We start from the raw sequence: 15,068 nt of genomic DNA, 5'->3' as shown, positions 1-15,068 counted from the left end.
TTAGTAGAATTTATAAAACGAAATACAGTGATGGCAAGAAAGAGCCTGTGTAGTTTGTTAAGTTAACTGAAAATATTTAGCCTACAACTTAACACATGACCATTTGCAGATGGCAGCAGTGTAGAGAAGGCCGCTTTAGCTTGCAAACTTGTGAAGACCGCAGGAATCAAAACCAAATGCAGCACTTCCTTTTAGCCATAAACCTGCCATTTTGCCCATGAGAACACATTAAATTCAATTTTGTTTAGAATATATTGCTTCCTGTAATCAGCCCAGTCAACAAGTGGTAGTTAGAAACCCCATTAGTGGTCACCTAAACTACTCATTAGTCATTAGAAATGCAATAAAATGCTCATTACGCTATAGAAGACTGTTTTTGATCTATAGGAGCCTCACTGTTTTGATAATGTAGCACAAGAATATCTAATATGTATGTGATATTTGTATGGTTGGGCTCTTGCTTTTATAATTGAGTAGGATAGTTTGTTGCTGATTTCTGCATATATTTTGTGAGTCTTCCTTGGACTGCTGCTGTGACAATATTCACTCATTTTGGTTGGTCTGTGTCATCGGGTTCTGTTGATTTTGTCTTACCTGCTTGTGCTATGATGTTTACTCTTCTCTTCCGTTTAAAATTAAAAAATCAAAGCCCCCATTTCTGTTTTTGCTTGTCATGCCACACCAACTTGAAAAAAAACATGTGTGCCTTTCAACTTCATCCTAGTTTAATGAAAAGACCATCTTCCCAGCGGTGAAAAGCTTCTTGAAGGATGGGAACACATGTATTCAACTACAGCAGACAGGACAAAGTGGGCCAAACAAACAAATAAGACATGAATGAGGGAGTGGACACTTTGTCTTGAGGCATCACAGAGATCTACTGGCCACACATGCAAACACAAATAGTTTAGTATGGATTAACCCAAAATTATACACACACACGCACACAACTAACTCAGAACCTTGCAAAGGGCTACGGGGCTGTGCTGTGATTAAAAGGGTGACAGATATTTGGGGGGAGAAAAGAATGCAAAAACTTGGACAGGCTCACTCGTCCACCAGCTGCACTTTCTTCCAATCTGTTGTAAGACTTGTACTTGTTGTTTTCTCTCCCTCCCACTTCCGTACTTCAGTCCGTGTCCATCATTGATTGCTTTCCTCCCCTGCTGCCTCACGCAATTGCTAATGTAAAAAAAAAAAAAAAAATCCACAGTAGTGTTAGATAGCCTATATGTCAAGTTAACATTGTTCTCAAAAGGTTAGAAACCTTCACTGCGATGGCAGCGCTGTGGGTTCGCATGAAATTATGTATTTGAGGTCATTGCTAATTAAGCAGCATGAAACACAAAGACAACTAATAGCTCATCCAGAGTCTTCACAAAAACAATGTAATAATGTTTAAAATAAAAAAGACAGAAACAAACAGAACATATTTCTAAGCATGATGCCAACAGTGAAAGGATCAGTATCACATTTGATGACTGTATTGTAAGCTGTGTTTTACATTTTTGCTTGATCAATTGACACGACATCAGTGGAATGTATCAACTTTGTGCCTAAATTAATTTGTTCGTTCGTTGGCCCTTTAGCCTAATGAGACCTGCTGGTATTACGTTTTTTTTCAGTCTACAAAAGCTTTGGGAGCTTTAATTCAGAGGACACTGTGGATACTCTCCATTGCACTCCGAGAGCCTTTATAGTGTCACTTGGTCAACGATGCACACACTCACACAACTTGACTTATGAGTGTGTGACAACTCATAAACTATAAACAAACAAAACCTACACTTTAAGTTAAATGTTTTTAAGATGGCTAATTTAGAAGGTTAATTTAAAACAATGTTAATTTTCAGGGTGTTTACGGAGGAGGGGGTAGGTGTAAATATGTGTTTGAAAAGTGAAACCAAACAGGTCTAAAGTCATACTGAGAGACTGTGGTGTGCGAGTGTGTGTGCGTGAGTGTGAGTGAGTGAGTGTAAGAGAGAGACTTGTGGTGGTCTCAGAGAAGCCACAACTAGTTCTTCAGTCAGATGTCCCCAAGGCATTTCTGACTCAGAGATGTTACACTTATGCACTGTGAAGGTGAAGAATGTAAACAGTTTCTGTGTTGCAGCGTTCGGATGTGAATCTTGTGATGGAAGCTCAGTATAAAAACTTTGAACGTTTAAATGGACATTGTTATCAACACGACGCACCACATCAGTTGGGTGTGAAATGCTAAAAGTGTCAACGTGAAGTACATGTGTGCGTTGGCTCACCATCCAAAGCTTTCATCCGGGTACATGCAGCCCTATTTTAATAGTTTAATATCACCAAACCTTCTTTCATTTAAGTCCGTCGTGGAAGCAATGTCTTTTTTTACCTCAGATCCCTCCGGTGTAATGTACTGCTGTGTCTCGGGTGCAGCGGACAGCTGGTGTCTCATACAGACTACTCATATCACTGCCTTTACAGACAACAGCTTTTCATCAAGAATTGCTAACAGACGTAGTTTATAAAACAAAGGTTTCATAACCCATTTTGATTAAATTGTCCAATCTGACAGTGTTCATTGTTTTTACTGTTTGTTGTGGTTTCAATTTTGAACAAGAGATTAAAGCCGTCTTTGTGCGAGCTGTGTAATCAGCGGGCCCTCCTTCCATGCCTGGCTCACAGGAAGTCACGGCCCCATGTAAACTGACCCCGACTCTCCTGTCACACTTAATTGCCGAGTCAGAGATGAAAATCAAGTATTGTTTCCAAACACGATAGCTTAACAGCATTGTAACTGGCAGGTAACACACTACAGAAGAAAGTATGCAAAGAGGCTTACTAGATTTGAAAAAAAGGGCTGATGTAATGCCAGTAATAAAAGCATATAGAAGACTTGCCAGTGAGTGCAAAGTAATTACACCATGTGTGCATTTATGTGACATGGCAAAAAAATAATTAAAAACACACTTCTTAACCTTCATGCCCTTCTAGTGCCAACTTGTAAGACTTGGCTGGCTGAGAGGAAAGGCTGGCAGGGGATCAGTCTAAAATCAAACCCTGCTGTCCTCATTAAGAACATTGCCCTGTGACCTGCTGGTTTATGTTCATTGTCATTAAGAGAGGAAAATGAATTGCTTTGTGAAGGAAGATCTCTTGTACCATAATCTAAAAAAGAAATAACATGAATTTGTTCTGGCCATATTGTTTCGACTTGGTTTCTATGCAACCCTTTCTGATCTTTCTTCGTCAGGCATCTTTCAGGCAACAATATTTACTGACCGATAAATTCTTCTTCTTAATTGTCCGACATCCAGAAAAAATGTGTAGCAGAGAAGAATGCAAACCCTCATATTTTATTTCTATAGTGTTTATGTAATCTTCTGGGAACACCTTACATAGGAAACAAATTAGTCTGCAACTTATGAATCAGCCAATTGGTTAATTTATCAAGAAAGTGGACATTCTAGTTATTTTGGTGCAGTTCTCTTCACTTTAAATGATTCAGGTGCGAACAGTGGCGTTGAAACAAGCCAGCATGCTGACACCATTACTCTCTGCATTTTTGAGTTGAAGTGTGGTTTGCTTATGCTGAGAGCGAACCAATTACAGGATGCAAAATACAGTTGCTCAGATTCCTCTGTTTTTCTGGTAGGCACTCAAGTGGCAGGACCACCAAAGAAGAAGTGCAGCATCACTTAACAGAACAAACTCTGTTTTGACTTTCCCTGCATCGAAAGTTTTTAAGATGATGCAGGAAGACAGGACCGCTAACAGTTGTATGGCACTGCAAGAGACATCTTATCCAACGGTGTGTCAAACGTTGGGAAGATTCAAAGTAAACACAGTGTAAATTTGTAATAGATTTGTGATATTTCTGTTTTCCTCATTACATCTTTTTGTCACACATCCAACCACAGGAGAGTGATTGTTGATTGTTATGTAGGTAAAACTCAAGAATCAATTTTCCTCCAACAGCAAAGGATGCCGTCTTTCCTGTCAGAATTACAGGAACTGATGTGGAGAAAGTTCAAACACGGTTACAAATAGAAACACCGAAGTGCCTATTTGTGGAGACAGAAAAAGGCTTGTTTAGAGATTTCTGAACGGTTTGAAAGACTTAAATGTGCAGCATGATGCTTCTATGGATCAGCATCCTGGGTGGCAATGCATAATATTAAAGATGAACTATAATTTTCTATTCAGAGCAAGTGCACTGCAAAACAAAATGGCATCGCACATAGGAGAAAAATGGGCACGCAGGATAAAATTGCACATGTGATGAAATGAAATTGTAGGGCGAGTTGAAACGAGATCACAAAGCTGTGGCATTTCACAGAAGAAATAGAAAAGTGGTGTGGTCCAACAAGATGACATGCCCTTATAAGCCATTGAGCCATAACAAAAATGACCTTGACAACTAGCAAAAGGCGGATGCAATGTCCCGGGAAAAGGAACACATGGTGTGTATTTGTATGAAAATACTGACGTGAGCTCTTGAGAGGAAGGCCACTGAAGTCGCCCGACTCTGCCTGCGAAACATGCCGATGGCAGAATCACAAAAGGTATTTCTACTGACGTAACCTGCTTTGTACATAGTGGTCTCGAGTTTGTTTTAACATTCAATACATCAAGGCAAAAGAGGAGGACACACGGCGATGGACAACACAAAACTCCACTCAGAGGAGAGAAGATGAAAGAACAGACAAGACTTCTTTTTCATCAAGTCTGTTGAGCACAAATCATTCGAAGCATTTGTTTATGTTGGACCTGTATTCCCCACCTCCACCCCCGTAGTCTCCTCTATAAAACGCTGCTTTATGAGTTTACACCCATTTTTACAATTTGGACAGATTGTCCTTTGTTCTGGCACGTCACCCATGGAAACTTATGAACTGTCTGAGTGAATGCCTCTGATTTACTGATCGTCAAAGATCCAAGATGATTTTGAAAAAAAGTAAAATAAACATAATGCAATAAATGCACCATGTGGGCTTTGGCAGCTCTTTTTTGTTTTTTGGACAGCAGTGATGATGGGATGGATAAGAGTAAGAGAAATCCTATCTGTGGAACGTCCGAATGGACGAAAGAGCACACAGCGTCCCGTTGAGGCTTTTTAAGATCCGAAGGCCCAACAGGCCAGTAGGCCGTATGAAAAAAAAGACTTTACTTGGATGGGAGAAAGTGAGCGAGAAAAAGAATGGCGTGTGCGTGTGCGTGTGCGTGTGTGTGTGTGTGTGTGTGGAGGACCTCAGAGGATATCAGATACGTCCACGTAGGAAGGATAGGATGAGAGGAAATGTTGAATATAGAAACACGCTTGTGGGCAGATTTGTCTTTTCAGCGAGCCGGGTTGGCCCAATTAGAGATGTAGATGACAAAGTACACCTGTGAATGTGTGCTCTTTTGTGTGAGAAGGGCAGTCATATTTCAAGGATAACTATCTTTCCATGGCAACTGTCTCTTTATATTTCTTACATGAGCATATAGACATACACACAGCATCACCTGGGCCTATCGGCTTGATTTTACAAGGACACAGTTATGTACTTTTAAGTCTGGAATCCAAAATCAAAAGCCAAGCTCAGCACTCAAGTATCTAATGCTATTGATATTCATATGTTGTGCTGAATTTACATTCTTGTAGGTTCTCTTGATTATCAATGGCCTCTGGTAATAGTATCAAACTAATAGGGAGGAAATGCAAATAAGCTGCGTATCATAAAAGGCAAATAGTCACAGCGTGTTGTGGAAGCAAAATCCTAATTTCAATTAGATGAATTCCAGTTTTCACTCACTCTCAAAATTCAAAGGCTTAACCCGAAGCGGTGATTCACTTCTTTCAAATCTCCATTATTTTACTTTTTGGTCACAAGTGGATGAACTGCAACCACAAGATTGACACATGTTCTACTTACAGTGCCAAAGTGTTGGGAAAAACTTGCCTATTTACACACCTAAGAACATTAAAATACATTTGGTTTCACGTCTCTGGCCACCTCGCGGCTAAGTCTAATATTTACTCTCATTTGATCTCTAGTTTGGTCTCCACCAACTCCTGAGGGTGATATCTGTCTCTTTAGCTGACACTGGGTACATCACAAGGCTCTTTTTTGTAATTTCCTCGCTCCTCGCTTGAACCCGGAGTGTTGTTCTGCGCCGCCATATTGACGGCCGTCCCAAAACTCTTATTTCTGCTCTGAGGAGCGATTTCGGAGGAGCCATGAGCGAGGATGCTCGAGAGCGGGCTCCTAGGAAGTGTTTTAAAGGCCGACACGCCCCGCGGCATCACTCATCAGTTATTTAATTGGAGGCTGCAGCCGATCGGACTCATCTGATTTTCTCAGCATCACTGGAGTTTCAAACCAGAGCGAAAACAGATCACAGATTAAACTCAAGTTACGTATTTGATTTGTTTTTCTGATTCACCATTTGGAACAATTGTCTTTTCATGATCTGTTATTTCCCTCAATAACTTTTATTATGGATAAAATTAAAGTCAGAGAGTTTGTCAGCAAGAAACACTTTTTACATCATTTGTCGTCATTTCTATTCAGTCACGCGAGGCTGATCATTCCTGAGCGCCGGGTTTGATGAGTTTTGTCGTTTCGATTCCCCTCCCAGTTTAATAAATTAATTCCAAGTTCCAAGAGAAATCAGAAATCATATTCTGGAGTATTTACCAATGACGTCGCAATGAAAAACATACAGACTCAAAGAATTAATAAATAAGACAAATGCATTTTGCCGTCTAGAAATGACAGAGAACACAGTATAAATACCACACACCGTGTTTAAATACTCGATGCAGTTTGTTTAACAGGTAACTGGCAACAGAGAGCAAACATCTGGCAGGGATAATAACTGTGTCTTTATTAGTATAAATTCAGTGATCTATTTGTGCAAATACAAACGCCGTCAAAAGTCTCTCCAGCTGTTAAAGCCGATCGATCAGCATCATCAGAAACAGATGTCGCTTCACGTAATGCTACAAAGGAAGGGATGTCTCATTTCTCTTTCAACATATTTCCTTGTTTCCACTCTCTTTGCATGGTTTCCTAGTTTTAGTCCCTCCCACCAGGGATGTATGGAGAGATGCAAGGAAAAGACGCACGTGACAGGAAACATGGATGCAATTAAGATACTTGGGATGCACCCGCTATGTTCACCAGCTAGTCACCAACTGTGTCTGTCTGCCGCTTGCTGGGCAGGTAGCTTACAGCAGGTTTATTAGCTTTTCAGTGAGATCTGCTGCCTGCTGGGCGCAGGAAACAAGGTTGATAAGAGCAATATGAAACAAAACAGTAAAAGATATCAGCCGAAACATCAAATCTACGATCTGGATGATGACAAAAATGCTTCGTAGAGACCCGAGCCGAGTTTGGTGATAATTATATTAGAGTTCGTCATTACAAATGACCCCATAACTAACAATCATTGTTTCACTCAACCAATATATAAAGCTTTAAAATAAAGACAAAACAAAAACCTATTTACACTTCAATTTGTGTGAAATTCCAGACTGGCTGATACAACATTACTGTGGGTACCGAATGCTCTGCAGCACAGGTGACCCGTTCTTCCTCTCCGTTTCCGACAGAAAAAGTAGTCACGGCCAGCTCAGTATCTGAATATCATCATAACCACAGGAGGAAATGTCACAGAGCCCCCCAGTCATTCAACCCGCTGTTCTTCCAGCGAACATGATGTTAGTATCCTAACCAAAGGAGGGCCGGGAGGAGGAGGGCGGCTTCTGACTGCTCCGCTTTGCTTTAACAGGGAAAATCCTATCCAAATTCCAACTCAGGATGCGGGCGACCCCGCCCCCCCACAGGACCACAGCAGCAGGAGGAAAGCTGGGAGCGCCGCGGATAGACTGGAGGAGTCCAGTATGAGTCACTGGAAACAGGTGTTCCAATGATAACACGCGAGTCCGGGATTGTCCATGAAAAAGGTTGATGTCATATATTTCTTGATAACAAAAATATTTTCCCTGATTCAACAATTGAATCATTTGGGCTAAATTTCCATATAATGTTTCACAGCAGCTGAGTCACTGATAGAATAAGCTGATAAACACGTCGGAGTGCGTTCAGTATTTCAGAATGAACAATGCTGTGGTTATGACGGCAGGATAACAGAGAGGAATCCATTATTTAAACGTGGATTTGGATGGTAAGAAATTATGCACAGGCCCTTCACCATAAATAAGATTCATTAAGACGCTGATAAATGCACATTTCATATTATTGCCATCTTTTCTCATCAGGGCACTTTCTGAATGAATCAATACTGGTCTTGGTGGTGATTAGAGCGCTGATGGATCAGAGCCAAGCTGCCCTTTTAATGGTAAGATTTTCCATCAACATGACTCCGGATCGCTCTTATTCATCATAATAGGTAAGGACATGGGCATATAGAAACCTTCGTTTCACCGCAGCATCATTAAGGTGACGGATTGTGAATATGGCCTGTCACTCCGCCACATAGTCAGTCATCTGATGAAGAGAATTCATATTCAGAAGGTCTCGCTTTCATTAATCCAGGGCTCGACTACACTGAAAGAAAGAGACCTAATGAAAACATAAGTGACCTTGGGATAATATATACTCCCACGTTTTCTCTGTGCTTCAGACGCACACATCCCCTCACCCACTCTCTCCCTTACACAACGACATAAGAAAATAAAACAGACCATGAGGGATGGATACAGCCGTCTCTTAGAAACTCATCCCTGTGACATATGACATTGACAGACAGATGCTGGGAAACAGATTTTCTCCTCTACCCCACAGACATTTGTCTTTCCCCTTCTGTTTGTTCCTGCATGGATCAAATAGGAGAAGATGTGAGCCAGATGCTAGACTGTCTGCTGACTACTACACTCAGTTACCCAACACTGCGACCGAATCACAGACTTTTTTCTGGCAATGTATCCACATTTAAAAAATAAATCCCACACTGTTGGCATCAGAATACCTTACCATCGGACTTTAATGAGGCAAACTTTATGCAGCAAGAAAAACAGACAGGTTCTCTTATCTGTTATGGTTTTCTATGCTTAGTGCATTAATAGGAAAGTTATTGCACAAAAAACACTAAAGATTACACTGCAGAGATCTGTACCTATAAAAACCTATATTAATTCACCACATTCCTATCTTGCCTGTTACAAAATGGGTGCTCAATCACCTTATAAAAGCAGTGCTTCAGGATTTTTCAAATGAGGGAACACTGCCATCTGGAGGGGATCATGAAAATGACCCGATGCGTATCAAACTATCTGGAGCCATATAACTTGTATCACCTATTTGAAATAATGTAATTATATTAGGAACATCAATAACACCATAAACTATTATGGTTAAATATTTACAAAGATCTGACATTCCAGGAAAAAAAATTAACAAAAACAAATACTACTATTTATAGACATACACCGCCAACGTTTATGCCTTGCCTTTTAAACATAGGACCAATTTCTAATGTTTTGTTCCTTTCTTGGTTCATTAATTCTTGATATTGTCTACTAAACCCAAAAAAGTGGCAACCTGCCCTTTGTGAACTGAGAGTATCACAGTGTACCTGGATTTAATGTCAGGCAAGTCAAACACTTTCCACATAACATTCTCTCACCGAGGGAGAGGTGATCATTAATTGCACCTCTGTGGCATTTTTATGGAGTTTTGGAAATGGCTCAATGGCTCCCGTAAAGCAAAAGAAAATGAAGGGAAGAAAGAAGGATGACAAAGATGGAGTGCTAAGGGACCCCATGAGGGCAACACATTCGTCAGTGCAGAAAACATATGAAGTGGAGGGCCACGTCTGCCACACATCTGAGCCAGTGGGATCAAAGAGACTACACCGTTTGACGCAATCCATAATATATCAAGAACATGTCCACACCAAGTCAGATAAATCTCAAAGTTCACCTTTTACACAGCATTTTTGCCACATATCCATTCTTTAAATTAAGCCCAAAATTAAGCTTTTCCAAAGTGGTGAAATAAAAAAAAAAACACTTGTCTCTCTGAATGAGAAAATAAAGCTTTCAGAACAACATGATTCCATTTGATAGTTATGTGGTGTTTGGCAGTAATGTGAACAAGACAACTAACTTCTCTCCTCTCTAAAGCTACATTTATAGTTTCAGCATTGAACTCCAATATCGGTGATCAGGTCGTACAGGTGTTTTGTGTTTATGGATATGTTGCTGCAGAACTGCACTGAATGTGAACTACATGTTCAACCTGCTGAGATCCAGGTGAATTACCAGGCTGTGTCGATCTAAATTACCAACAAATGATGCTTTAAATGTTTGTGTGTCAACTGAAAGAGGAGGAATAACGAAATATCTATTTGTCGATTGTTTATTTAAATTGTATTTGTAGATATATATCCACATAAGAGTGGAAATAGCATATGGGGAATTGACGAGTTTAAAGAATGAGTTAACAAAAAAAATACACTGGATTTGATTTCCTGGGGATAGCTCATCATGATATCTCCCCCATTGTTGAGGCGATAAGTGTCACTACACAGCTTCAGGACTGAAATAGTTCAGTTTGAGCTCACCTTTGGTTGAACATCCCTCTGAAGTTGTAGTTAGCTCTGTAGTTGGGCATGGGTTTAGGGTCCAAAGGCCTGTAGATAGCTGGCTCCCCTCTCTTCATAGCCAGACCATTCAGCTCCACCGTAGGTGTTATACTGCCTGTATATGACAGTAAATCCGAGTGATTAAAACCAAGCCAAAAAAATAATTAAATCAGCAAATAAAACAAATTCAGTTTTTTGAGTATGTCACATGAGCACTAAGCGACTTTTAGAGTTGTACTCCGATTAACATGTTAACACAAGAGGATGTCTGCATACGACCTAAAAACTGGAGAACTTTCCGACCTCTCTGAGAGTATGATGCGTGCAAATCTAATCCCACATGTTCCCACTGATGCTACATAGACTATCCCTTGTTTCCTTAACAAAAGGAATAAAGAGCTGGCTTTAAGGTCTTCCACTACTACAACGCCACAGAGGGCAGCGGAGGTAAGAGGGGCTAGTGGTATTAATTTGGTATTAATTTGGCCAGAGATAAAAACACAAGGCTGCACTTAGGCTTTATCGAGTGAAATAACTGTCTTGTTATTTCACTGTTTTTAAACATGGCTTTAATAAATATATCCAGTGGCTTGAGAGGTACACCTGGAAGTCAAACTCCTGCAGGTGTAAAAACTAAATATTGAAACTTCCCATTAATACAATAGCGTGATGCAAATACTTTGTGACGTTTCCCCCTTTACCTTTAAACTCAGCCCTCTTCCTTATGATTACACTCACACATGAAATGTTGTGACATAACCTCTGACTTTATGAGGCCTCTCTCTCCCTCCGAATGGACAGTCCATATTTCACTAATACACTCAGCTCCAGAAAGAAGATGACCACAAGAGGGCACTACAACTTCACTGGTAGTGGTGTCCATGGAAGGACCTTCTGTTCTTGAAAACAGAATATCTAAAAACATTCTTTTAAAAACACAGCACAGCATTGGAAATTTAAGATCTTAAGTGAACTTTGATGCTGTTTTTCTCCGTCTGATAACTCCCTCCATCGGATACTTTCTTGAACAGTTACATAACACAGAGAGGTCTGACGTGAATGGAGAATTAGAACTACACTAAAAACACTGTATTGTGTGTTGGCTGCTGAACACCTTTTTATTTTGTTTTCAGATGTCATTGTTAAATGTCCTGTCTGACAGGCTCCAGGCATGCTGGGATACTTTGGACTGACGTCCATTTTAAAGCAGCAAACATGTGAGAACTTGTCTAATTACAGAGTTTATTTACTTTGACATTTATACGGCACTACGAAATAAATGATGTGCTCCATGTTCAATTTAGAATATCATTGAAACAAAAACACAAACATGCTCATTAATTTAACTGTCAGGTATAGAGGATTGAACGTTTTTGTAAATTACCTGACAGATGTAGTTTGACATCAAATGGGAACTGGGTGTGGTGCTTAAGGGTAACTTATTAAGGAAAAAAAGTTAAACTTGAGAGCAAATTCTCATTAAAAACACCATCTTACTGCAAATATAATACATTCTCAGAAAAGGTAAAATACAGGACAAATAGGAGGAGGCACAACCAAGCTGTTTTTCTCTAAAATAAATGAGCATAGGTTCCATCTTACAGCCAGCATATGTTATCTGCTTGTGAAGCTGAGGCACGGCCAAAGTAAAAAAAAAGTGGTTCAATTTTCATTCAATTTAAAAAGTATTAAACATAAATTAGATATTGATTGCAGGATATTTCTGTTGGTGATTTATTTATTTTTTTACCATTTAGGGCCGATGACTGACATTAACTTTCTTTGTTGCTTTCATCAAATGATTTTGCCTCACTTAAAATAGCCATTTTGCGCTTGAATAACATCAGCTGTTCCGGGCCCAACATGGTACTAGCACGTGGATTTAAACGTTAGCCTTCACACACATTCGTAGTAAACAGTACAATGACATTTTGTTGTGGTTGTAGTACCTGGGTTGCTGTTGATGTCCACTTTAGGTGAGCGGGGCGCCGGCCTGGGAAGGACACTCTCGTCCAGCGCTTTGTCGGCTGTGGAGTGCTGAGCCTTTTTAATGCTGGTGCCCTCAGCCTCCCACAGCTGCTCCCCAAGAGTCAGCTGCACCGTGAAGATCTGAACCAGTGACACCCGGAGGGAGAGAAATTACCCGACAGAAGCTATATTTCTTTACCAACATCCCTCTGGATCCCTTATAGCAAGAGCTATTCGCTGCATGACTGATACGAAATTATGATGCCATGAAGAAATGCCATAAAGAAGTATGTATTACCTCAGCATGAAATTAAGTTAAACAAGGGAACTGTTCACTGACTAATCTTCTTTTTTTTTTAAAAAATGAATGGGTATTACGAAAGATGAAAGACAATCAGAGATTTCTTTAAGTTAGTAAAACCTTTTTCATCTTGCACAATTAATCTCCAGTGTCATGTTCCCCTTCCTTACCTTAGCATGTGCAGGGCCTCTCTCATTGAGGAGCTTGTACTGTGGTTGGATTCTATTGAAACGGGCTAACTCATTCACCAAACACATTGGAGTTTTCTCTTTAGGGTTTGCCATGTTCTCCTGGGGAGGGCCTAAAACAGAGCACAGCACAATACACAGCATATTAAGTAACTTGCTAACAGTACCAGAGACAGACCTATGTAGAAATAAAATCAAGTAATTATCATGAATAAAAAAGTATTCTGTTGGAGCTTTACCTGGCGATGTAGACACAGGGGCGTCCCCATATCCGACTGCAGGAGCAGGGCAGGCGGGTGTGGGGGCCGGGCCTGTGCCGTTGACGGAGGGCTGCAGACCCAAGGATCCTGGGCTGGCCATGGCCGTCGGGGAAACTCCAGGGGAGAGGCCAGGACCAGCCAGGGGTGCTGAGGTCTGTACTTTCACTTGAGCCATGCTCTATTCCTGAAACCAAATGGCAACTTTAACATTTTGTAGAAACACACCGATCATTACCAACGTGATGCATATATATTAGACTAGCGCTTTGAAACGTTTAATGAAAAAAAAAAAGAGATGTGCATCATTATTACACACCAGTTGGTGCACAATTTCGATCTGTTCACTGTCACTTGACAGATTTCTGCGTGCAAAGCCATTAGAACTGACTTCAAACTGAGCAGCCCTAGGCCTATCTCACATTCTGATCCTCTGGCAGCTAATACACCCAGACAATGAACCTCTATTTGAAGGAGCTTTGCTCATGTTACTGCTGCTAAGCTCCCCGGAAAAAGGAGAGAATCCTGTGATAGCATCCAGAAAAAGACAAAGGAAGTTAAATCACATTTTATTTGAGACTAAAGTGAGGTACATGAATTAGACATAGGTTAACATAGCGGAGGGGGTCCAACAATCCTGCAGAACAAAAAACACATTAACCTTGTTATCTTTATGCATGCAATATTTTGGTGAATGCAACTACACTCCGGCTATGTACCACAGGTAACATAATATGCGACCATGTGTTTTTCCTCAACAAAAGATTTAGATAGAGATAGTAAACTGTAATAAATTAATTAGTATTACAACATTCTGCCAAGATGGCTCCACTACTGGTTCACATTAATATGTGGCAGGCACTGAAGGGAAATGAGGGACATGCATTCACTTCCCCACAGAGGTCAGAGCAAAGGGTCAGAGACAGAACTGAACCCCTGGGGTGTGGAGAAATCCAGCGCCTTGCACTTGGGGACACTTTATGAAATGCTGGCTTTAGACCTGACACCTGTAAATGATGGACAATATATCCAATCAACTTGAAAAAAGCTGCAAGACTGAAAAAAAAATCTGGGTTGTGATGGGCTTTACCCTGAAATCGTGAATACAGGTGTTATCCTACCTGTGTCCACTGTTTACAGTTAATGGCCATGATTTGATTGGTGCAAACAACAGAGCAGCGGTACGTCTATAAAACAACTGACATCGACTGCTTCCACGAAATAAAATGGTATGTTGCACTCTGATCTCTGACGTTAATTAATTGCATGCAATCTGTTTATAGTTGTCAGTGCATCCTGCCTGCTTGCCCCTGAGGTTTCTCGGGGTCCCGATCCTTTCTTGCTCGTCCTGTACCTCTTTTTACAGTAACATGCACGAAAGCAGCCGGGACTGCGGGCTCGTCCCGCACAGTATGCGGTGTTACGTTGGGGTTGACTGACAGAAGCTACAGGGCTGTCTGCAACCCCTGAACCTACAGTACAGCTCCTACTGTGCCCAGCTTAGCACGAAGCTAACGTTGCCAACGAGAAAACGGCATTTCCTGCAAATGTCAGCTCCTCAGAACAAACCAACATAACTGCCAGACACACATGCTGTTGTAATTATATCGTTGCGGTCTCCCCTGATGAATATACACTATCTAGCCACCTCCAGTAACGCTAGTTTAGCCGGTTAACGCTCATCATGGCTGATCGGCCGAGCACCCCTCTCGCTAGCATCTCCATACCGCCCCATCCTCCACGAAAGTCTGGGGGGTTTCAGTCCCCCGCAACATGATATGTGGACTG

General features: G+C 40.9%; 1 protein-coding gene across 1 annotated transcript in view; it reads right to left on the bottom strand.

Moving 5' to 3' along the window:
• Positions 1–15,068, bottom strand: part of stau2 (staufen double-stranded RNA binding protein 2) — a 77,503-nt gene that overhangs the window by 62,307 nt on the left and 128 nt on the right. Inside the window, exons 2-5 of the mRNA XM_068582033.1 lie at positions 13,263–13,467; positions 13,006–13,136; positions 12,516–12,675; positions 10,546–10,681 (exon numbers count right to left, since the gene is read on the bottom strand). Of these exons, the coding sequence (XP_068438134.1) occupies positions 10,546–10,681; positions 12,516–12,675; positions 13,006–13,136; positions 13,263–13,458 (623 nt within the window). The 5' untranslated portion in view covers positions 13,459–13,467. The remainder of the gene's footprint in view (positions 1–10,545; positions 10,682–12,515; positions 12,676–13,005; positions 13,137–13,262; positions 13,468–15,068) is intronic.

This window comes from Clinocottus analis, unplaced genomic scaffold (genome assembly GCF_023055335.1).
Source record: "Clinocottus analis isolate CAN_PGR_092001 unplaced genomic scaffold, fCliAna1.0.p SCAF_18, whole genome shotgun sequence".
NCBI classification, from domain to species: Eukaryota; Metazoa; Chordata; class Actinopteri; order Perciformes; family Cottidae; genus Clinocottus; species Clinocottus analis.
Note: the sequence above shows the minus strand (reverse complement) of the source record. Positions and strands in the feature narration are given on the sequence as shown.